The sequence below is a fragment of the Stegostoma tigrinum genome, chromosome 36, assembly GCF_030684315.1.
Source record: "Stegostoma tigrinum isolate sSteTig4 chromosome 36, sSteTig4.hap1, whole genome shotgun sequence".
Taxonomy (NCBI): Eukaryota; Metazoa; Chordata; class Chondrichthyes; order Orectolobiformes; family Stegostomatidae; genus Stegostoma; species Stegostoma tigrinum.
In genome coordinates, this window is record NC_081389.1 from 26,456,123 (window position 1) to 26,481,185 (window position 25,063).

The 25,063-nt window shown below is 45.0% G+C and overlaps 1 protein-coding gene across 7 annotated transcripts in view; it reads left to right on the forward strand.

The window, feature by feature from the left end:
• apba2b (amyloid beta (A4) precursor protein-binding, family A, member 2b) overlaps nt 1–25,063 on the forward strand; it is a 164,989-nt gene that overhangs the window by 125,743 nt on the left and 14,183 nt on the right. For 5 of the 7 annotated variants that reach the window (XM_059640141.1, XM_059640143.1, XM_048520786.2 and 2 more), the window contains 10 exons: nt 9,059–10,000; nt 11,934–12,014; nt 12,863–12,902; nt 14,872–15,017; nt 16,649–16,684; nt 17,533–17,619; nt 19,808–19,993; nt 20,367–20,546; nt 21,279–21,491; nt 22,713–22,832. In XM_059640141.1, coding sequence (XP_059496124.1) covers nt 9,059–10,000; nt 11,934–12,014; nt 12,863–12,902; nt 14,872–15,017; nt 16,649–16,684; nt 17,533–17,619; nt 19,808–19,993; nt 20,367–20,546; nt 21,279–21,491; nt 22,713–22,832 — 2,031 coding nt within the window. Of the gene's footprint in view, nt 1–3,550; nt 3,733–9,058; nt 10,001–11,933; nt 12,015–12,862; nt 12,903–14,871; nt 15,018–16,648; nt 16,685–17,532; nt 17,620–19,807; nt 19,994–20,366; nt 20,547–21,278; nt 21,492–22,712; nt 22,833–25,063 lie in introns of those variants that run through there. The other 2 variants (XM_048520789.2, XM_059640142.1) reach the window with 2 other exon arrangements.

A 25,063-nucleotide genomic window follows, 5' to 3' on the forward strand; every position in this document is an offset into this window, starting at 1 on the left:
GGAAATATATACTGACATTGGAAGAAGGCCAGAGAATGTCCTAACACACAGGAATTTTCTTACTCTGTGAAGTTGAGTAGGTTGGGCTTATATTCATTAGAGTGTGGAAAGATTGTTTTCCTTTGTGGAAAAACCTAGGACCAGTGGGCATAATCTCAGTAAGGGTCACCCACTTCAGACAGAGATGAGAAGAAATTTCTTCAATAGGAGGGTCGTGAACTAGTGGAATTCTTTCTGCAGAGGGCTCGTGAGGCTGGGCTGTTAAGTGTATTCAAGACTGAGATAATATTTTTAATCAGTAAAGGAATCAACACATTATGGGGAAAAGGCAGGAAAGTGGAGTTGAGGATTAACAGATCAACCATGATCTGATTGAATGGTGGGGAAAACTTTCTGGGTTAAGTGGCCTACTTCAGCTCCGAAGTCTTATGGTCTTAATATTTGGAGTCTAGAAATGTTGAAATTATAGTACTGGTCAGGTCAAGCAGCTCCTGTAGAGGGAGAAATAGAGTTAAGGTTTCAGATAAATAGCCTGTCAAGCTGGGCTTCAGTTGGAGCTTTCAAAGTGAAGACATTTTTATTGGGAAGAGTATTGGATTATGAAACCAGTGCTGGTAGAAAGGGTGAAGGTAGCTATCGGTCATTATCTAATTAAATGGTGGAACATACTCATGGGGTTGTATGGTTTTGTTTCTCTGTCATTACTGAGTAACCCAGTTAAACAGTCAAGGCTTGGAGTACAGGTCAGTGCCAAGATTAAAAAATAGAGACAAAAAAATCTGAGTCAGGAGTTTAGTGGAAGGTAAGACCATGCCTGTGTTTACTGCCAATAGATTGTATATATAAGACAAATCTGGAGGAGTTGAGAAACTCACCGTTTCAAGAAAGGTAGCAGGACCATTAAGAAAAGGCAGTTCTGAGAATTGCTGAAGACAATAGCATCAAGAAAATAGCAAAGAAGGATGGAGCAGATATCGGGACCCTGAGAGAGATGAAGGTGGTGGCAAGATTAGCTTTCCCAAATTCAATTTCTGGCTTTCTGACTCACTGTTTCGCTTTTGTGATAATGTCACTGTATCTCCACACAAGGCCGAGTGGAACCTGTTAAAGAGGAAATGTATTTAATCAGGATTAATAATGGAACGACATTTACCTCCTGAAGTTTGTTCACAATGAAATCAGCCTATGCGTTTGGCCTCCCTGCCCCTTAACTTGCATTTTCCAAGAACTTGGCAAACTTCCAAGACCAATGTTCCCCTCTCAAAAGTGGGGCATCTCTTAGATTAAAAGACAGGATCATTCAAGGTATATCACCAGAGCACCTGACTAAATAGAAGGAAGAGACAGAAACAGAGAGAATTGCATTGTTTAAAGTCTTTGACCCATGTCCATGTCTAAAGAGATATGATTAAATGGTGGAGCAGACTCGGTGAGCGGATGGTCCTAATCCTGGTATTTTATAATCTAATGGAGACCTATCTGACCAAACAGGTGGATGAGGGTAAAGCAGTTGACGTGGTGTATATGGATTTTAGTAAAGCTTTTGAAAGGTTTCACCATGGTAGGCTATTGCATAAAATATGGAGTCATGGGATTGAGGGTGATTTAGCGGTTTGGATCAAAAATTGGCTAGCTGTAAGAAGAAGGTGGTGGTTGATGGGAAATGTTCATTGGGGAGTTCAGTTACTAGTGGTGTACCACAAGGATCAATTTTGGGGCCACTGCTGTTTGTCATTTTTATAAATGACCTGGATAAGGGCGTAGAAGGATGGGTTAGTAAATTTGCAGACGACACTAAAGTCGGTAGAGTTGTGGATAGTGCGCAAGGATGTTGCAGGTTACAGAGGGACATAGATAAGCTACAGAGGTGGGCTGAGAGGTGGCAAATGGAGTTTAATGCGGACAAGTGTGAGGTAATTCACTTTGGAAGGAGTAACAGGAATACAGAGTACTGGGCTAATGGTAAGATTCTTGGTAGTGTAGATGAGCAGAGAGATCTCGGTGTTCATGTACATAGGTCCCTGAAAGTTGCCACCCAGGTTGATAGGGTTGTTAAGAAGGCGCACAGTGTGTTAGGTTTTATTGGTAGAGGGTTTGAATTTCGGAGCCATGAGGTCATGTTGCAGCTGTACAAAACTCTGGTGCGGCCACACTTGGAGTATTGCGTACAGTTCTGGTCACCGCATTATAGGAAGGATGTGGAAGCATTGGAAAGGGTGTAGAGGAGATTTACCAGGATGTTGCCTGGTATGGAGGAAAGGTCTAATGAGGAAAGGCTGAGGGACTTGAGGCTGTTTTCATTAGAGAGAAGAAAGTTAAGAGGTGACCTAATAGAGACATACAAGATGATCAGAGGATTAGTTAGGGTGGACAGTGAGAGCCATTTTCCTTGGATGGAGATGGCTAGCACGAGGGAACATAACTTTAAATTGAGGGGTGATAGATATAGGACAGATGTCAGAGGTAGGTTCTTTACTCAGAGTAGTAAGGGTGTGGAATGCCCTGCCTGCAACAGTAGTAGACTCACCAAGTTTAAGGGCATTTAAACGTATGGATAATAATGGAATAGTTTAGGATAGATGGGCTTCAGATTGGTTTCAGAGGTTGGCAGAACATCGAGTGCTGAAGGGCCTGTACTGCGCTGCGATGTTCTTTGTTCTATCCCAGACCTGTAGCTTTGTCAGCAAGGGCCTTTCTGAAGGGGTACTGTAGGGAAACTTTCACTACCACAGGACATCCAAAGCACTTTACAGGCAATGGAGTACTTTTGAAGTGTTGCCACTGTTGTATTATAGGCAACTCAGCAGTCTCCTTTCACACAGCTGTATCCCACAATTGTTTTATCCCCACGAGACTTCTTACATCCATCTGAGAGGGTATATTTGCCTCAGTTTAATGTCTTATCTGAAAGATGGCATCTGTAACAATTCAGTACTCCACCAGAGGGTTAATTTTTTCCCAGTTCAAGTCCCCACAAGCTTCTGACTCAGAGGTGAAGAGTGCTAACCACTTAGCCAAGACTAACACTAGGGTTTATTTGGCCTATTTTCTCTTCTCTCTTTTCCTCATCCATTTTTCCCTCTCCCATCTTTCCCACCTGAGTACTCACGCGTGTTACTGCACTGAAACTGTTGTTCCATCAGTTGCGTTGTGGTTGGATCTCTTGCATTGCCTGACATGTACATTTTATCCTGATAAACATCAAGACATTATTAAAAATGGAATTATCAGAAAGGCCAAAAATGCAGGAAATGTGAACAGAAACAGCTTGTGCTAGATATACATAGCTGACCTGCTATAGATAGAAGAGGGAATTGGCATTGGGGTGCATCAGTTGTGTCACTTCTCAGTTTCAGGAATGCTAGTGAACCGTGCAGTTTCTCCAATGTCTGCATGTTAAAATAAACCCATTTATACACTGACAATGAAATCCTTACAACTGCTTGTCATGAAATGTGTTTGAGAGTGAGGGCCATGAATTATTTATCACAAGTCCCTTTTGGACCCAGCTGCAGATATTGCTGACTGCCAGTTGTCGTGAAATTTGTTACTTACGGCGAGTCGATACTGAACTGTTCAGAATTTCCTTCGGTCGAGGAGCAGCATTCTCTTATGATACTATTTCCAGAGTCTCAATTGTTTGGGAAGAGTCATTGGGGATGGATTTTTTTTGTACATGATATTGTTTGTGTATGAGTGAATGAACAGGGTTGACGGATCTCGAGGTGGCAGGTATTGTGCTTCGATTATCCTTCCACACAGAACAGCGCTAGTCCTGGTCACAGGGGGATAGTCAGACACTCTCATAGTCTATGATTAGACTGCATTTGAGAGCTCCGTCAGTCTATTGTCTGAGCAGTTGCAGACATAAGACAGGCTGAGAATGGATGCGCTGTGAAATTCAATGAGGAACTTCACTAAATGCCTTGGCTCCGGACAGTACAAGAGACAGATCAGTGCCATGATTCTGTTTCCATAGTGACAGGCTAGATTGTGAGTAATTATTTCAAGCACTGAGAATTGTACAGAATCCTCACCCCTCAGCCCTCACTATAAAACAGTGCAGCATTAATTAAACTCCATGTTCTTGTAGTAACCCAGACCAGCACTCCAGCTCAATAACGAGGGAGTGCCGCTGAGTCAAAGTGTCATTATTGTAGGAGCATTGTACTGTCAGAAGGTCAAGACTGAGGGTGTACTGAACTGTTGGGGTGTTAATGCTGAGGGAATTACTGCACAGTTACAAAGGCAGTACTGAGGGAGCACTGCATTGTCAGAGCCTACGTACCTATGTTCCATTTAATTGTTCCTGCAACTAAACAGACCTCCAAGGTCTGTGCATGGCAATGTGTGAGGGCCCCCTTGAGCTGCTATGTGGCCAAACACAGATTAGATGCATTTTGGTTCAGCATTGAAGGAGGGCGATATTATTCTGCCTGCCTTCTTAGACAACAATATTTGGTGAAGAGTACGAGAGTTCTCCCAGTGTCCTCAGTCTTTTATTCAACAACCAATGCCGGTAAATGAGATCTTTACTTCTTTATTTCTCTTCCTTGCGTGCGCTGCCTCCCTGCTATTTTCTGACACCCACTGAAGTATCATGACCTGAGGTCTTAATTGTCCATTCCAATTTTAGCCACACCCTCAAGCTTTGTGTAATTATTGCTTCCTTCCAGATCTCAATTTCTTTCATTGACACTAACTGACTCTATTGGAAAATCTCAGTCAGTGCTAGAAGGGACCCTGAAATGTGTACACTTGTGACAATCTAGGGGAGAGTACAGTGATGCTGGACCCAATGGGGCCAGGGATGCTGGTCTGAGGTTGAGCAGCAATCGACCTAGTGTGAAAGCAAGGACCCTTAGCAAAACTGGAGGCAGTGGGAATCAGGAGAAAACTCTGCTGGTTGGACTCATGCCTAGCACATAGGAAGATTGTTGCAGCTTTTGGGGGTCACTCATGTCAGCCCCAGGACATCGCTGCAGGAGTTCCTCAGGGTAGTTCCTATGCCCAACCATTTTCAACTGCTTCATCAATGACCTTCCTTTTATCATAAGTTGAGAAGTGGGGATATTCACTGATCATTGCACAATGTTCAAAACATTTGCTATTTGTCACACTGAAGATCTTTGTGCAAATGCAACAAGACCTAGACAATATCCAGGCTTAAGGTGACAAGTAGTAAGAACATTCAAGCTTTACAAAAGATGACCTGCAACAAGAGATAATCTAAAAATGCCCCATTGATATCTAATGGCATCACCATTGCTGTGTTTTCTATAAGATGCACTGCAGAAATTCACCAAGTTTCTTTAAACAGCTCCTTCCAAATCTCTGACTGACGTTACTTAGAGAGACAAATAAACACATGCATGTGAATACCACCTGCTGCAAGATCCCCTCCAAGTCACTCACTAGCTTGACTTGGAAATTTATTATTATAAACTGGACAAAATGGCTCAGTTCTGAAGATAGATGCATGGGCACCATGACCTGAGGGCTCGTGGGCGTCAATGATGAGAATAGTTCTTGAAGTATATGGGATATTGTCTTCAGGAGTAAAGTTATTGAATATAAACACAGTTATGTTGAACTTTTATCATGCTGTGGTGTCTTCATGATGAAAGTATGATGCCTAGTGCTAGTCACCACATTATAGGAAGGGAATGGGCCTGTCTAGACCATATGGACTGCAGTAGCTCAAGACAACTTATAATTACCTTCTTGTGAGTAATTAGGAGTGAACAATCAGTGTTGGACCAGCATCAATGCTGATATCCCATGGAAAAAAAAATTCAAAACTTGCTGCTAGGTTTTTAAAAAATTCATTAGTGGGATGAGGCTGTCGCTCAATGGATGGCATTTGTTGCCTGTTCATAGTTGCCCTTAAGAAAGTGGTAGTGAGTTGCCTTCTTGAAATGTTGCAGCCCACCTGCTGTGAGTTGCCCTCAGGGAGGGAATTCCAGGATTCTGACCCAGGGATATATTTCTAAGTCAGGATATTGAATGGCTTGGAGGGAAACTTGCAGGTGGGAGTATTCCCATCTACCTACTGCCTTTGTTATTCAGCCAGGCAAGTGGATATTATTCCATCACACTCCTGACTCGTGTCTTGTAAATAATGGGCAGGCTTTGAGGAGTAAGTAGGTGAGTTACTCACCACAGTATTCCAAGCCTCTGAACTGCTCTTGTAGCAAATCTACTTGAGTTTCTGGTCAATGGTGACTCCTGAGGATCTTGATACTATGGGACTCAGTGATGGTAACACTATTGAATGTCAAGGGACAGTGGTTAAATTGTCACTTATTGGTGATGGTTATAGTCTAGTGTTTGTGTGACAGGAACGGTAGTTACCACTTGTCAGCCCAAGCTTGGAAATTGTTTAGAGATAATGGGAACTGCAGATGCTGGAGATTCCAAGATAATAAAATGTGGAGCTGGATGAACACAGCAGGCCAAGCAGCATCTCAGGAGCACAAAAGCTGACGTTTCGGGCCTAGACCCTTCATCAGAGAGGATTTTGTTTTTATTATCTTGGAAATTGTTTAGATCTTTGTTGCATTTGAACTTGCGCTGCTTCAGTATCTGAGGAGTTGCGAATGGTGCTGAACATTGTGCAATGACCAGCGAACATCCCCACTTCTGACGTTATGATGGGTAGATGATGAAGCACCTGGAAATGTTTGTGTCTCGGACACTATCCAGAGGAACTCCTGCAGAGATGTTCTGAAGCTGTGACAACTGATTTCCAACAACCACAACCATCTTCCCATATGCCAGGTATGACTGCAGCCACTGGAGAGTTTGCAGCCTTGATGTCAATGGCTGTCACGCTTACCTCACCTCTGGAATTCAGTACTTTTGTCCATGTTTGAACCAAGGCTGTGATGAGCTTTGAGGAACAAACTCTGGGTGATGTGGGAATCAAATGTAAGGGGGCTAAAGAGTGAATATATTAAGAGGGCAGCCCACACACAAGCCTGATGGGGAAAACACATCGCATATCCCAACAACCCAGAGATAGATATAGAATCTGTACTGCATGGAAGCAGGCCATTTGGCCCATTGAGTCTACACCGATCCTCTGAAGACCATCCCATCCAGATCCACTCCCCTAACCTATCCCTGTAACCCTGCATTTCCCATGGCTAATCCACCTAGCCTGCACGTCCCTGGATACTGTGGGCAAATTCCATGGCGAATCCACCTAACCTGCACGTCTTTGTGACTGTGGGAGGAGACCTGAGCACCCAGAGGAAACCCACGCAGACATGGGGAGAATGTGAAAACTCCACACAGACAGTGGCCTTGGGTGGAATTGAACTCAGGTCCTTGACATCATGAGACAGCAGTACTGAGACCGTGCTGCATAGATTGCTCATGGAAGAAATAGAGTCAGAAAGTGAAGCTAAAATTCTTTACAGAATAGAAAAAATATAACAACAATGAAAAAATAGTTGAGAAAGTGAGAGTTGCGTTGGTGAGTTGGAGCTGGCACCATTAAAGAATCAAACAGATCCTGGCCCCGGTTAGACCGAGAGCATTAAAGTGGCAAAAACAGATGTGACTGAGGATCCACTGACAAAGCTGAAAAAACCATTCGGGGCCATGTCTCCAAACTTGACTGCAGCATTAGTTGGTGTAGAGTATTAGGAATTATTTTCTTCAAATTCAGGGTCAAAGACAGTGTTAAGAGGTAGTAAGAACTGCAGATGCTGGAGTCAGAGATAACACAGCATTGACCTGGAGGAACACAGCAGGCCAGGCAGCATTAGAGGAACAGGAAAGTTGATGTTTCGGGTTGGGACCTGTTTTCAGGTGCAGCCTGGCCTGCTGTGTTCCTCCAGCTCCACACTGTGTTATCAAGAACAGTGTTTTCAGTAGAAAATATTATTTTGTGGTATTTTTGTTATTCTTGAATATACCAGCGGTGGGAGTACTTCTGAAAATCTCACAGAGCCTCTGAAGAGGCATTAGTTATGATTCAAGCATCAGACTGTCCAGTGAACCCCTGGTATCTGTGGGACTCATACAACAGTGAGAATTGGTGTGTGAGAGACTGTCCCCCAGTGAAAGTAGGTATCTGTGGAACCCATACCCCAGTGAGTCAGTGTCTGGGAACACATGTCCCAGTGAGAGCCGGGTGTTTGTGGGGCACGTATCCCAGTGAGAGTCGGTGTGTGTGAGACCTGAACCGCAGTGAGAGTCGATGTGTGACAGACTTCCTCCAGTGAGAATCGGTGCGTGTAGGATGTGTATCCCAGTGAGAGTTGGTGTGTGAGAGACTGTCCCCCAGTGAGAGTCAGTGTGTGTGGGACCCTGTACCCCAGTGAGAGTCAGTGTGTGTGGGGCCCCATACCCCAGTGAGAGTCAGTGTGTGTGTGTGGGACTCCATGCCCCAGTGCGAGTCAGTGTGTGTGTGTGGGACCCGCACCCCACTGAGAGTCAGTGTGTGTGGGACCCGTACCCCAGTGGGAGTCAGTGTGTGTGGGACTCTGTACCCCAGTGAGAGTCGGTTTGTGTGGGACCATACCCCAGTGAGAGTCGGTGTGTGTGGCACCATACCCCAGGGAAAGCTGGTATGTGTGTGGGACCGTACCCCATTGAGAGCAGTTGTGTGTGGGACCGTACCCCAGTGAGAGCTGGTGTGTGTGGGACCATACCCCAGTGAGAGCTGGTGTGTGTGGGACCATACTTCATTGAGAGCTGGTGAGCGTGGGACTGTACCCCAGTGAGAGTTGGTGTGTGTGGGACTGTAACCCCATTGAAAGTTGCTGTGTGTGAACCAGTACCCCAGGGAGTGTCAGAATCTGAAGTACACTAAGGAGGCATCATTAGTTACTGAAAAAAAATGTTGAGATGGTTGTTGATGAAGGCTTTAGGCTGGTGACAAGGAGTGTCAGCAGTGCAAGTACTTATAATGAGCACTGCTATCTTTCTAAAGGGCTCAAACAGGTCTGCATGCTGTCTTTTCCACGTGAATCTCTATTTATTGCAAGTTTATACAGTTAAAGACTTTTTGTTATTGGTTTTCACTGATGGTTTTCTCTTGCTGCAGATTAAGTCTCTGAGCCAGGACTGGAATGTGAAGATTGGTGACTGTAACCGGCTGGAGCTGGTGATGATGGCAAGCAGCTTGGAGGAGCCTTCGGTGCGTCCTTGTTTCACTTCCTCTCACTACCAAGCAGACCCCAAGCATCAAACATCCGAAGATTGGCAGGAGGATGGCAAGGAATCTCATCCAGTTTCTTTGGATCTTGATCTTGGTGACAACCTGGGGGATGGTGACTCAAGCTCTGACTATGTAAATAACACGTCCGAAGAAGAGGAGGATTATGATGAAGGCCTGCCTGAGGAGGAGGAGGAGGAGGAAGGGGTGACTTATTATATCAGATACTGTCCTGAAGAAGACAGTTATCTGGAAGACATGGGGTGCACTGGAGGGGGATATGGAACTCAGACTGTCACTGCAGCAGAGACTGATGATTGTCAGGAAGCCATAGAAAAGTCGTGGGCACAATCTAACAGGATCTGTCAAGCTATGGCTAAAGAATCCGAACACCCCGGTTGTGACAGGGCTGCTCACCTTGAGGAATTGGATTGCATTGTCGCCCAGGCAGAAATGAACGTTGAAGGAAACGGCAGCAATGGAGGAACCTCGTGTGATTATTCTCACGCTGAGCACATTGCCCAGTGCCCTCAGACATTGCAGAGCCACAGCAGCAAGTTGAAAATGGACACAGAGGATATGGAGGAAGATATTGATCAAATTGTAGCTGAAATCAAAATGAGTATGAGTATGAATGGCTTGAACAATGTTGGAGAGCAGAATTTGGAGGTGGCTGCAAAGGGGAATTTAGACAGAAATCTGGCCAGCTGTCATGGTGGACGGGAGACTCAGCCAAGATTCTGCAAGGCATCAGCCAGCAATGAGAAAATTGATGAGGAAAAACCTGAGCTGACAACTCCTGAGGAACACCAGCAATGGAGCCCTGGGCAGGTACACGTCCCCAATTTCTCAAAGGCTAAAAATTCATTCTTCCCTTCCTTGTGCTTTTGGCCAGCCATTCAGTTGTAGGGGGGTGAAATCCTACACTTCACTCCACCTCCCCCCAACATTGCAGGGAACACTGAATAGGCATCAGGAGCAGGAGCAGACATTGTTGTCACAGCAGAGATGAAAGATTGTTGTAGCTGCTCAGTATCTGTAATGGAGCTCAGACGTCAGGACGATGCACTGCCAAATTGCAATTAGTTAACTGAAAGTCAAAACACACTCATAAAGGCTCCTGAGATTTCCAGAATAACATTTGGGATGTATTTAAGTTTACTGATGAATGTTCACATCTGTTTGTAATGATTTATGGCAGATATAAAATGATTAGGAATAGATTTCAGAGATAGTAGGCAGTTTCCCCATTTGGTGAAATATGTAGTTTATTGAAATAAAAGCAGATATTTAACCTCTCAATAGCATTTATATACTTTGGAATGTAATATCTAAAATATTCATCCATCCTAGCTAACATTTAGAAGGCAACACTTGCAACAGGGTTGTCCTTTAGTGTCACCTATTTAAAGGGAGATAATGAGAAACTCGCTCCAGCCTTCGTCTCATCCAGTGACCTGTTGAAACTCTTGGTCAGCTGCAGCTGTTTCAGTTACTATGCTCTTCTGTGACTGCAGTAGGCAGTGTTCTCCTTCATGTTAGATGGTGCTCCCAAGCTATCTCAAAACTCCTGTGGACGCATTGCAATTAATCTCCTACAAAGCCAGTAGAAATGCGTTCCTTTCTGATGTTAGCACTCTCCATTGATCCCCACCTCTAACCTACATTTCAGCAATTCTCACCCAAAACTGAGAGGAGAGGCTGAGATTTCACCACAAGGTCGTTACAAATAACAACACCGAACAGAGCAGGTCATAAAAACTGCTGACTCAGCACAGGCACATTTCTTATCATAGAATCCCTACAGCATGGAAACAGGCCCTTTGGCCCAACAAGTCCATACCAAACCTCAGAGTATTCCACCCAGACCCATCCCCCTACAACCCACCTAATCTACACCACCCTGAATACTATGGGCAATTTAGCATGGCCAATCCACCTGGCCTTCACATCATTGCACTGTGGGAGGAAACTGGAGCACCCGTAGGAAACCCACGCAAACACGGGGAAAATGTGCAAACTCCTCACAGACAGTCGCCTGAGGCTGTAATCGAACCTTGGTCAGTGGCGCTGTGCGGCTGCAGTGCTCACTACTGAGCCACCGCGCTGTCTCGTGTTAGCAGGGGAGCAACATAGATGGAAAATTGCAGAGGGAGCTTTACTCTACATCTAACACTGGTGGTGTACCTGGCTTGGGAGTGTTTGTTAGAGATAGTGTTGTGTGAGATTTACTCTGTATCTGACTCCATGCTGTACCCGTCCTGGGGATGTTTGATGGCAGCAGTGTAGAGGAGGCTTTACTTTCTGTTCAAGGGAGTAGAAGAAGCTTTGCTCTGTATCTTGCCCATCATTGGGGTATTTGATGGGAACAGTGTAGAAGAAGTTTTGCTTTCAGTTTAAAAAGAGAAGAGTGCTTTACTTTCTGTTTAAGAGTAAAAGAGATTAGCGGGACCTTTAATCTGTATCAACCCTTTACTTTCCTTGTCCTGGGAGTGTTTGATGGGGACAAAAAAGATCCTTTATTCATTATCTAAATATATAGGTAAGTAACTGTCAGTTGCATGTATAATAGCTGAAAAGATAGATGGATGGATGATCAGATTAAAAAAGACAGAGAAAGAGACAAATGATTTGATAAAAGATGAATCAATACAATTTTATAGATAGAGATGACTTAAAATGTGGGCACACAGATTGATGAGTGATAGGTACGAAAGGTAAGAAACTAGGTGTAACTGGGTGTTATTTCTCTGTTTGGTGACAGGCTACTTCTGACACAGAGCAGCCACGGAAACAGCAACGCTGTGACCTCAATGGCCCGGACAATAATAACTATCTCTCTGAGGTCAGTGCTGCTGCTTTTCTGTGATCTTTATCATTTAATGAATGACCATTTATGAGCCATTTATTGTAGCTGGGAAGATCCCAGCTTAAGCCCTGCTGCATATACAGAGTCAGCTGAAATGTATAAGGAGAGGGCTGGCCTTCAGGCTGTTGCATTTGTTTCACCTGCAGAATAAGAGAGGGAAAATCAGCTAGGACTTGTTTCTGATCACTTTCCAGTATCTCCTCATGAAGTGTGCAAGTTTGTGTGGTGTGACTAGAATGGTTCTCTCACCCTGAATGTCCTTCTGTCACAACCTGTCTTCAGTCCTATATGAAAACTGGCAATTTGAGTGAGGCTTCACACATGCAGTGCCCATACTGGATTGAGAGAGTTGGAGCAAATGTTTGATAATGGGAACTGCAGATGCTGGAGAATTCAAGATAACAAAGTGTGGAGCTGGATGAACACAGCAGGCCAAGCAGCATCTCAGGAGCACAAAAGCTGACGTTTCGGGCCTAGACCCTTCATCAAAGAGGGGTCTGATGAAGGGTCTAGGCCCGAAACATCAGCTTTTGTGCCCCTGAGATGCTGCTTGGCCTGCTGTGTTCATCCAGCTCCACACTTTGTTATCTTGGAGAACTCTTTGTTGACTGTTCATTTATTTGACCATTATCTATCTGACCGTCCATCTGTGTAACTAACTCAATAGTGAGTTGACTGGATGTGGTCTTTTGGTCACCTTATCACTGGGAATGAATTCAATGTGAGGTTGTGCTGCAAGTGTTTACTTAGAGCATGATGCGCCTTGGGATGTCATTGGTTGATATTTAGCATGCCACTATGCTAATATCTGGTTTCTCTTTTAGCAAACAAGGAAGCCATCAGCTTTTCCCAACTTTGTGGATGGTGAGTGCTTGTCAAGTATTTACAGATGGAAATGATTCGACAAGTGGAGGAGGGCTGGAACAGAATTCTTTGTTGTAAAGGGTCATTTGGTGCAGCAGAAACAGTTCTGGAAGCATTTCTCATTGTCTGTAACACAGAATAGACCATCAGCACATGATCTGAATAATTAATGGTTTTGCATCTGGTGTGTGATAAAATGTTCCAGGTTTTGCTTAATTTGTTGTGATTCTAATCCAATGCCATGTGTATCGCCTAGATCACATCCCCAGAGGGAGAAAGGATTAAGTTACGACGATGGCAGATTTAGATGAGCAAAGGGGCTTGGATAGGGCATAAATGCTGGCATGAAGTGGATGAACTGATTATTTTTGAGCTCATTATTTCATCTAATCTTCTGTTAAGCCTTGCCATGAGCCGCCTGTGAGTAAAATAGAGATGTGAAAGGGTGAAATAAATAAAGTTGTGATATATCAGAGACTGTGGCTCGTACAGAGCAGCCCTGCACCAAAAGAGCCCAACCTGAGATCTGATTCACATCTATGACTGATGCTACAATCAGCAATGAAGCCTTCCTTGTATTTGTAACAATGTTTAGTATTTTCACTTGATGAGGGATTGAAGTGCTGGCTGCACTTGTCACTGGTGGCGGCATAAAAACATAAGAGTAGGCCATTCAGCCCATCCACCATTTGTGATCAAAGAACAAAGAAAATTACAGCACAGGAACAGGCCCTTCGGCCCTCCAAGCCTGCACCGATCAAGATCCTCTGTCTAACCTGTCATCTATTTTCTAACAGTCTGTGTCCATTTGCCCCCTGCCCATCCATGTACCTGTCCAAATATATCTTAAAAGATGCTAACGTGTCTGTGTCTACCACCTCCGCTGGCAACGCGTTCCAGGCACCCACCACCCTCTGTGTAAAGAACTTTCCATGCATATCTCCCTTAAGCTTTCCTCCTCTCACTTTGAACTCATGACCCCTAGTAATTAAGTCCCCCACTCTGGGAAAAATCTTCTTGCTATCCACCCTGTCTATACTGCTCATGATTTTGTAGACCTCTAGCAGGTCCCCCCTCAATCTCCGTCTTTCTAATGAAAATAATCCTAATCTACTCAACCTCTCTTCATAGCTAGTACCCTCCATACCAGGCAACATCCAACATCCTGGTGAACCTCCTCTGCACCCTCTCCAAAGCATCCACATCCTTTTGGTAATGTGGTGACCAGAACTGTACACAGTACTCCAAATGTGGCCGAACCAAAGTCCTATACAACTGCAACATGACCTGCCAACTCTTGTACTTAATACCCCGTCCAATGAAGGAAAGCATGCCGTATGCCTTCTTGACCACCCTATTGACCTGAGTTGTCACCTTCAGGGAACAATGGACCTGAACACCCAGATCTCTCTGTTCATCAATTTTCCCTCGGACTTTTCCATTTACTGTATAGTTCGCCCTTGAATTTGATCTTCCAAAATGCATCACCTCACATTTGCGTGGATTGAACTCCATCTGCCATTTATCTGCCCAACTCTCCAGTCTATCTATATTCTGCTGTAATCTCTGACAGTCCCCTTCACTATCAGCTACTCCACCAATCTTAGTGTCATCTGCAAACTTGCTGATCAGACCACCTACACCTTCCTTCAAGTCATTTACATATATCACAAACAACAGTGGTCCCAGCACAGATCCCTGTGGAACACCACTGGTCGCAGGTCTCCAATTTGAGAAACTCCCTTCTACTACTACTCTCTGTCTCCTGTTGCCTAGCCAGTTTTTTATCCATCTAGCTAGCACACCCTGGACCCCATGTGACTTCACTTTCTCCATCAGCCTGCCATGGGGAACCTCATCAAACGCCTTTGATCATCCACCTTAATGTGATATTCCTGTGTTATCCCCATATCCCTTGATATCATTTAACTACTTCATGAGGTCTGATTCCGTGCTGTTTCTGCTGAAGTTCCAGGACCCTGTGAGCCTGAGGATCTGATTGATGGGATCATTTTTGCAGCCAATTACCTGGGCTCCACACAGTTGCTATCTGAGCGGAACCCTTCCAAAAACATCCGCATGATGCAGGCCCAGGAGGCGGTTGGACGCATCAAGGTATCTTGCTTAACTCGGCTTGTTTCAGCTTCACCTCAACTGTCTACAGTACAAAATCTGGAATTATGTAGATGTAATTGTTGTTTTACTCCAAAACAATTAACTGTATTTTCATAAAATTCAAGTCCACACTTTTAGATATTTTAATCAACCTATTCAGACTCGTTGCGACACATCTCTGATGCAAGTGGGACTTGACATAAGGCCTTCTGGTCCAGATATAGGGTCACTACCACTGTGCCACAAAAACCCCTGATTACCAGCTTCACCTATTTATGCAACTAGTTCACACTCTTTATCTTAACCCGTTTTTCTAATCATTTTGTTCAGAGCTGTTGGTACATACCTCTGGAACACGTGGGACTTAAACTCAGGGTAGGGATGCTACCTCTGCGCCACAAGAGGGCCCCAAGAATCACACCCAATTAACACTGCATTAATATATCCATCACCTGGTGCCTTGTTCTATTTGGTCTCAGTAACCCTTCAGATCATAAAGAGATAAGGAAAGCTATGGACTTGTGTGAATATTATTTTACAAACAAACGGAAATATTTTAAAATAACAAAGAAACTGGATGTGAGTTTGCTCGCTGAGCTGGAAGTTTAGTTTTCAGACGTTTCGTCACCATACTAGGTAACATCATCAGTGAGCCTCCGACGAAGCACTGGTGTTATGTCCCGCTTTCTATTTATCTGGTTAGGTTTCCTTGGGTTCCCAACCCAAGCAAACCTAAATAGATAAATAGAAAGCGTGTCATAACACCAGTGCTTCGTCGGAGGCTCACTGATGATGTTACCCAGAATGGTGACGAAACGTCTGAAAACTAACCTTCCAGCTCAGCGAGCAAACTCACGTCCAGAAACTCAACCTGAGCTACAAATCTTCTCAAAACTCGCTAACAAAGGAACTGCACAAGAAGGTCATACCTGATTCTTGTTCAGCCTCTCTGACTGAGGGCAACTAGGTGATTATAGGCCAGTTAGCCTACTGCCTGTTGTTAGGTGTTGGCTGTGAATATACAAAAATAGAAAAAGAAGAATAGACAATTTGGACCCTTGAGTCTGCTCTCCCATTCAATAAGACCGCGGCTGATATGATTACTCCTGTCTACTCCAATGACCTCACATTTCTCCTTACCCCATCCAGCTTACTTAACAAGAATTTTCCTTAAAAATGTTCAAAGACTCTACTACCACCACTTTTTCAGGAACAGAGTTCCAAAGACTTACGACTTCCTGTGAGAAAGAAATTCTCCTATCTTTAAGTGGGTGACCCTGATTTATAAAGAGTGACCCTTATTTTTAGATTCTCGCACAAGAGGAAACATCCTCCTCACATCCATCCTGTCAGGATCCCTCAGGATGCTTTAATTCAAACACTCTTTTAAACACCAGTGGATAGAAGTCATACTGGTGCAATACAACAATTTATATATGTATAAGGACGTGGGCTGATCCTGTATTCAGCACTCCAGAAATGCATCCCCCTTTCCTCCTCCTGTCTCTGTCCCTCCTCCCCACCCCAGGCCTGATGGTTTTCAGTGACCAGAGATGTATTGTGTACCAGTATCTATTGTGTCACCTCCAGTATCTAACTTTGTTTTCTTTTAATGTTTTGTTGCTACTCAGAGGGTGCAGAAAACATCAAAGACCAAGAAGAAAGGGGTGAGTAGCTCACCTGTAGGCTTGCCCCTGTGTCTTTGATGATTTGATCCACGTTTTTTAAATTTATTTGGACAGAGAGCAGTACAGTGTAATGGGTGACATGATATACATTTCAATGGACATGATATGAAACCAGGCAGTAACATTTTACAAACTGCACCCCCCAGTTGCGAACCATTTTAACTCCCCCTCCCATTCGTCAGACAACATGTCCATCCTGGGCTTCCTGCAGTGCCACAATGATGCCACCCGAAGGTTGTAGGAACAGCAACTCATATTCCGCTTGGGAACGCTACAGCCCAATGGTATCAATGTGGACTTCACAAGCTTCAAAATCTCTCTTTCCCCCACTGCATCCCAAAACCAGCCCAGCATGTCCCTGCTTCCCTAACCCGTTCTTCCTCTCACCTATCCCTTCCTCCCACCTCAAGCTGCACCTTCATTTCCGACCTACTAACCTCATCCCGCCTCCTTGACCTGTCCGTCTTCCCTGGACTGACCTATCCCCTCCCTACCTCCCCACCTATACTCTCCTCTCCACCTATCTTCTTTTCTCTCCATCTTCGGTCCACCTCTCCCTCTCTCCCTATTTATTCCAGAGCCCTCTCCCAATCCCCCTCTCTGATGAAGCGTCTAGGCCCGAAACGTCAGCTTTAGTGCTCCTGAGATGCTGCTTGGCCTGCTGTGTTTATCCAGCTTCACACTTTGTTATCTTGGATTCTCCAGCATCTGCAGTTCCCATTATCTCTGGTAACATTTTACTAGTGACTGAAATACTGTCAGCCAGCATATTGACCAGGATTTCCAGACGGGCTGTAGCAATGACCCTGTCAATTTCTTCCTTCCAGGGTTCTGATGGAGATTCACAGCCAATGACAGAAGTTGATCTCTTCATTTCCACACAAAGGATTAAAGTTCTGAATGCGGATTCTCAGGTAACAGTTAAATAGTTATGTTTGGGAGATGCAGACCCTAGCCCAGCAAGCTTCTGTGTGTGTGTGTGTGTGTGTGTGTGTGTGTGTGTGTGTGTGTGTGTGTGTGTGTGGAGGAGGGTAGCGGGATTGCAGTTCCCAGTAACAGGCAATGACTGTAGAAATCTGAAGTGCAAAAATACCATCTGATTAACCGGGTGAAAAGATTTGCATTCCTGTAGCACCTTTCAGGATGTCCCAAAACAGTCAGTAAAGCATTTTGAAACATAGCCAAGGAACTAAGATAAAGCCAGCAGGCAGGCAGTCTGAGTAGATCAAGATCCCATAAAGACCAGTGTGAAAAGTCATGACAATGTTTTAAGAAGTTATTTTAGGATTAAATACTGGTCTGAGACATGGGGAAAAATGTATCATTCTTCATATAGTAACATGCAAGCTAATAGATTTCACTTGGCGAGCAAACAGAATCCCGGTTTAAAAGAGACAACAAGGTGTGGAGCTGGATGAACACAGCAGGCCAGGCAGCGTCTTAGGAGCAGGAAAGCTGACGTTTAGGGCCTAGCTTTCCTGCTCCTAAGATGCTTCTTGGCCTGCTGTGTTCATCCAGCTCCACACCTTATTATATTGCATTCTCCTAACCCTAACCCTAAACCTATCGCTAGTGCGGCCTCATTTGGAATATTGCATGCAGTTCCGGTCGCCCCATTACAGGAAGGATGTGGAAACATTGGAAAAGGTGTAGAGGAGATTTACCAGGATGTTGCTTGGTCTGGAGCGCAGGCCCTATGAAGAAAGGCTGAGGGACTTGGGTCTGTTCTCATTGGAGAGAAGGAGGCTAAGAGGGGATTTAATAGAGACATACAAGATGATCAGAGGATTATATAGGGTGGACAGTGAGAGTCTTTTTCTGAGGATGATGACTTCAGCTTGTCCGAGGGGACTTAGCTGCAAATTGAGGGGTGATAGATTTAAGACAGATGTCAGAGGGAGGTTCTTTACTCAGAGAGTGGTAAGGGTGTGGAACGCCCTGCCTGCCAATGTAGTGAACTCAGCCACATTAGGGGCATTTAAATAGTCCTTGGGTAAGCATATGGATGATGATGAGATAGTTTAGGGGAAGGGGGTTAAATTAGTTCACAGGTAGGTGCAACATCGAGGGCCAAAGGGCCTGTTCTGTGCTGTACTGTTCTATGTTCTATCTGCAGTTCCTATTATCTCTGATACAAAGAATCCCAATTTAATGTCTCATTGGGAAGGCATTTGACACTACACTATCACTACTGTCCCTCCAACAATGTACTTCTGCTTCATTATTTCCCCTCGAACACAGTGGTGCTGTCTCGTTAGTGCCCTGCAAAGGTTTGCTTCTCCTTTATTACTGCCCCTCCAAATTAGTGATGCTTCCTCAGTACTGCACTTCCATCAGCACAGTCCTCCCTCACTGCTGCCTGTCTAACAGTGCAATTCTCTCACATTACTGCCTCTCCAACTCTGCAGTTCTCTAAGGCTTAGGGGTACATTTGTAGCTCAGGTTGTGAGTGTTGTGGTTTGTTGTTCCGCAGACATTTCATTCCCCTGCTGGGTAACATTATCAGTGCAGCCTTCAGTGAAGCGTCAGTGTGTTTTCCCGCCTGGTTTTTAAACTCTGGAGTCTGTTGAGCTGGATTACCTCACTTTTGGTTTTCCTTCGTTGTGGAATATATATGGGGTCGAGTTCAATTTTTTTATTGATGGCTTAGATCTGCAGTTCTCCCTAGTACTGCATCACCAGACGCACCTCCCTAATGCTGCTCCAGTTGTGCAGTCCTACCTCACTACTTCCCCTTGCAACAGTGTGCTTCTCCCTCAGTGCTGTACACTCTCACTAGTGCCCATTAGTGCATTGTTCCCTCAGTATGATCCTCCACAGTGTTGCACTTCCTTGGTGCAGCAGTGAAGTGTTAGCCTGGACCTTCAGACCTAATTTCTAGATTGGAGATTGAAGTTGATTCTGCCTCCTGTGGAGATGTCACCAATTGAACCAAGGCTGACACTTTCTTTATTTTCGCAATAGCTAATGAAAGGGTTGAGTGTATGTAACTCGACTGATCACTGGTCTGTGCTGTACAAGATGCTGATGTCTCTTCACTTGTTGATTAATGACCATGGAGGTCCTCCATAGCCTCTAACCGTTATGTGTTACCTGTTCCAGGAGCCAATGATGGATCATGCACTGCGCACAATTTCCTACATTGCAGATATTGGCAACATTGTCGTTCTGATGGCTCGGCGGCGAGTGCCACGTGCGGCTTCCCAGGATTGTATTGAAAGCACGCCTGGCAGTCAGGAGGCCAAGAAACAGTACAAGATGGTCTGTCATGTGTTCGAATCTGAGGATGTGAGTACACTTTTCCTGTAATGCTGGTGATAAGTTGCCTCTTTCTTCGTTATGACTCCATGAGCAGTGAGTGTAATGCACAGTCTCAGTTTAGATACTAGGTGCTCGCAATCCATCTATCCAATGGGCTGCAGTCTTCAGCCAATTCTACCCAGGCTCTGATAAGAATCTGCAAAGCTGGATGGTCTCCATGCTCCCACGGAAGCAGCTTGTACCTTATTGTCCAATCGGGAATTTCATGCTGCTCTTCAGTATTGAATATTTATTCAATCTGGAATCCTCTGCTCTCAGTATCATGTCACACTAGCAGGCAGTGAAAAGTATCATTATTGCGTAGATATTGTTTTCAGAAATGCTCCTTGTTTGTGTGCAGGCACAGCTGATAGCCCAGTCCATTGGACAGGCGTTTAGTGTTGCCTACCAGGAGTTTCTGCGAGCCAATGGGATTAACCCTGAGGACCTGAGTCAGAAGGAGTACAGTGACATCATCAACACTCAGGAAATGTACAATGATGACCTTGTCCATTTCTCCAACTCTGCTAATTGTAAAGAGGTCAGTTACTTGAAGTGACTGCAGGCAGCTTGCCCTCTGCACTGCATGGTACGCATCCCCTTCCCACTCCACAACACAGACACACACAGGCGTGCGTACACACACGCACGCACATGCACACACACGCCCCACCCCCTGTGCATGGTACACGCCCCTCTCCCTCCATTTCTTCTTCCTCCCTTTCTCCCCCATGTTTTCTCTCCCTCCCTTTCTCCCCCATGTTTTCTCTCCCTCCCTTTCTCCCCCTGCCTTTCTCTCCCTCCCTTTCTCTCCCTGCCTTTCTCTCCCTCCCTTTCTCCCCCTGCCTTTCTCTTCCTCCCTTTCTCCCCCATTTTTTTCTCTCCCTCCCTTTCTCCCCCATGTTTTCTCTCCCTCCCTTTCTCCCCCTGCCTTTCTCTCCCTCCCTTTCTCCCCCTGCCTTTCTCTCCCTCCCTTTCTCCCCCATTTTTTTCTCTTCCTCCCTTTCTCCCCCATGTTTTCTCTCCCTCCCTTTCTCCCCCATTTTTTCTCTCCCTCCCTTTCTCCCCCTGCCTTTCTCTCCCTCCCTTTCTCCCCCATTTTTTTCTCTCCCTCCCTTTCTCCCCCTGCCTTTCTAAATCTCTGATTGTCAACCTGTGTTTCTCCAACATTTGGCATATACACACGGAGTGCCGCGTGATGAGTTTGGGAGTGCTGTCAGAATTTTATGTGACTAATGTTAGTGTTTGTTCTTTTACTCACTGTTTTACACAGCTACACGTTGACAAGTTGAAAGGAGAGATTTTTGGTGTTGTGATTGTGGAGTCAGGATGGGGTTCAATCCTGCCAACAGTCATCCTGGCAAACATGATGAATGGAGGAGCAGCAGCTCGTTCAGGAAAGCTCAGTATTGGAGACCAGATAATGTCCGTCAATGGCACAAGCCTTGTTGGTCTCCCACTCACCACCTGCCAAGGAATCATTAAGGTACTGCTCAATACTGTAGCTATACACTCTCACCAACACAGGTTCACACCCTCACAAGTACACACCCTCCCACCTGCACACAAGGACACTGCCAACCCCCCTGGACCCTGCCACCTACATACACCCACTTCTTTGCTCAGTGGTTCGCACTGCAGCCTCACAGCACCAGGGACCCGGGTTCAATTCCAGCCTTGGGCGACTGTCTGTGTAGAGTTTGCACATTCTCCCGTGTCTGCGTGCGTTTCCTCAAAACAGATCCTTGAGGCACACCACTAGTGACCGGACTCCAGGCTGAATATTTTCCATCAACTACCACTTGTTGCCTTCTTACAGAAAGCCAGTTTCTAATCCAAGCTGCTAAATCTCCCTCAATCCCGTGCCTCTGTATTTTCTCCAATAGCCTACCATGTGGAACCTTATCAAAGGCTTTACTGAAGTCCATGTACACCACGTCAACTGCCCTTCCCTCATCCACATGCCTGGTCATCTTCTCAAAAAACTCAATGAGGTTTGTGAGACATGACCTGCCCTTGACGAATCCATGCTGACTATCTCCAATCAAATTGTTGCTTGCTAGATGATTATAAACCCTATCTCTTATAATCCTTTCCAAAATTTTTCCTACAACAGACGTAAGGCTCACAGGTCTATAATTACCTGGGTCATCCCTACTGCCCTTCTTGAACAAGGGCACAACATTTGCAATCCTCCAGTCCTCTGGTACTAAACCTGTAAACAATGAGGACTGAAAGATCAAGGCCAAAGACTCTGCCACCTCCTCCCTAGCTTCCCAGACAATCCTCGGAAAAATCCCATCTGGCCCAAGGGATTTATCTACCTTCACACCTTCTAGAATTGATAACACCTCCTCCTTACTAACCTTAATCCTTTCAATTCTAGTAGCCTGTAACTCAGTCATCTCCTCTACAATATTCTCCTGTTCCTCAGTGAAAACAGATGAGAAATAATCATTTAGCGCCTCTCCAATCTTCACAGGGTCCACACACAACTTCCCACTTCTGTCTTTGAATACAGACTCCCGCTCTTATATCCATGGTAATCTGGAGTTTTGAATTCCTCGGCCCAGAGACAGCTGGACCTTGAAGGGTTTTCTAGTCCTTGTCGTTTGTCCCATTTGAGATTGATGATTATGAGAATCTCTGAGGTCAATGAGTCAGTTGCCTCACATCTGGTTATTTCACAGCTGGCCTTGTTTTTCAGGGTTTGAAGAATCAGGTTCAGGTTAAGCTGAACATTGTGAGCTGTCCTCCTGTCACCACCGTGCTCATCAAACGTCCTGACCTCAAGTACCAGCTTGGTTTCAGTGTACAGAATGGCATCGTGAGTACTCTGGGCAGGGCTGTGAATAACATGACAAAAAGCTAGACGTCCCATTACTGATTTTTCTTAGAACAGTATTTCACCTCTGACATTGCAGTGCTCCCTCAGCACTAACCGTCTGACAGTGCATCACTCCATCAGTGCTCCCGCATACTGACTTTTTGGGAGTGCAGTATTCCCTTAGTATTGACCCTTGAACAGTGCGGTGTTCCCTGAGCACTGACACTGTGACAGTGCATGATTTCCCCAGCACTGACTCTCTGACATTGTGGCAGTCCCTCAGCTCTGACCTTCTGACAGTGTCGCACTCATACGGTCATATAGCATGGAAACAACCTTCTGTCCAAGCCGACTGAACTGTACCCACCCGTCTGCAATTGGCCCCTTTCCCTCCAAGCATTTCTTAATCATGTACTTATCTAAATGTCTTTTAAACAGTGTAACTGTACCCACATCCACCACTTCCTCAGGCAAGTCCACATTTAACATGTGGGAATTGTTTAAGGACTTGCTAATCAGAGTTCAGGACTGCATGCTCCAGTAAGGAGGAAGGACAGGGATGGCAAAGCAAGTGACCCTGGGATAATGAGGATGGTTGTGAATTTAGCCAAAAGGGAAAAAGAAGCTTATGTAAGATTTTGGAAGCTAAAATTAGACAGGGCTCATGAGGAATATGAAGAAAGCAGAAAATCAGGATAGCAAGAAGGGGCCAGGAAATAATCTTGCCAGATAGGGCTAAAGAGAACCCCCAAAGCATTCTATGCCTACATTAAAAGAAAAGGACAACTAGGGAGAAGCTAGGACCGCTCAAGGATAAAGGACAGAAATTGTGCTTGGAGGCAGAGAATGTACGTGAGATCCAAAATGAGTACTTTGCTTCCGTATTCCACAGGAGAAGGATATGGAGGATAGTGAGATAAGTGTGGAGTATGCTAATATGCTAGGGCATTTTGAGATTGAGAAAGAAGTCGTGTTGGGTCTCTTCAAGAGCATTAAGGTGGAGAAGTCCCCAGGGCCCAATAGTATCTACCCCAGGTTATTGAGAGAGGCAAGAGGGGAAATTGCTGGGACCTTGACCAAGATCTCTGTATCCTCAGTAGCCACTGGAGAAGTCCTGGAGGACCGGCACGTAACTAATGTTCCTCTGTTCAAGAAAAAAGATGGGGATAATCCAGGAAACTATAGACTGATGAGCATTATATCAGTGGTTGGGAAACTATTGGAGAGAATTCTTTGGGATAGGATTTATGCACATTTGGAAAAGCGTGGTCTAATTAGGGACAGTCAACATGGCTTTGCACAGGGCGGGTCATGTCTTACTAACTTGATTGAATTTTTTGAGGAGGTAACGAAGGTGATCAGTGAGGGTAGTGCAGTGGCTGCCACCTATATGGATTTTAGTCAGGCTTTCAACAAAGTCCCTCACGGTATACTCATCCAAAAGATTAAGATGTATGGGATCCATGGTGACTAGGCTGCTTGAATTCAGAACTGGCGTTCCCATAAACAGCAGAGCGTAATGGTGTAAGGGCACTTTTCTGCCTGGAGGTCCGTGTCTAGTGGTGTTCTGCAGGGATCCATACTGAGACCTCTACCGTTTGTGATATTTGTTTGAAAAAAGGATGAAAATGTAGATGGATGAGTTAGTAACTTTGCAGATGACACAAAGATCAGTGGAGCTATGGATAGTGTAGAAGATTGTCAAAGGATACAGCAGGATATAGTTCATTTGCAGATATGGGAAGAGAAATGGCAGATGGAGTTTTATTTGGGTAAGTGTGAGGTGCTGCACTTTGGGAGATCCACTGTCAAGGAAACGTATACATTAATGCAGGACGTGCATAGCATTAATGTACAGAGGAGTCTTGGGGTTCAAATCCATAGCTCCCTGAAAGTAGCCACACAAGTAGATAGAGTGGTAAAGAAGGCGTATGTCATGCTTGCCTTTACAGATCAGGGAATTAAGTACAAGAATCAGGATGTCATGTTGCAGCTTTATAAGACTTTGGTTAGGCTATACCTCTCTGATGAAGGGTCTAGGCCCGAAACGTCAGCTTTTGTGCTCCTGAGATGCTGCTTGGCCTGCTGTGTTCATCCAGCCTCACATTTTATTAACTTAGAGTAATGTGTTCAGTTATGGTTTCCACATTAGAGGAGGGGTGTGGAAGCTTTGGAGAGAGTACAGAAGAGGATTACCAGGATGCTGCCTGGAGTAGAGGGTAAGAGCTATA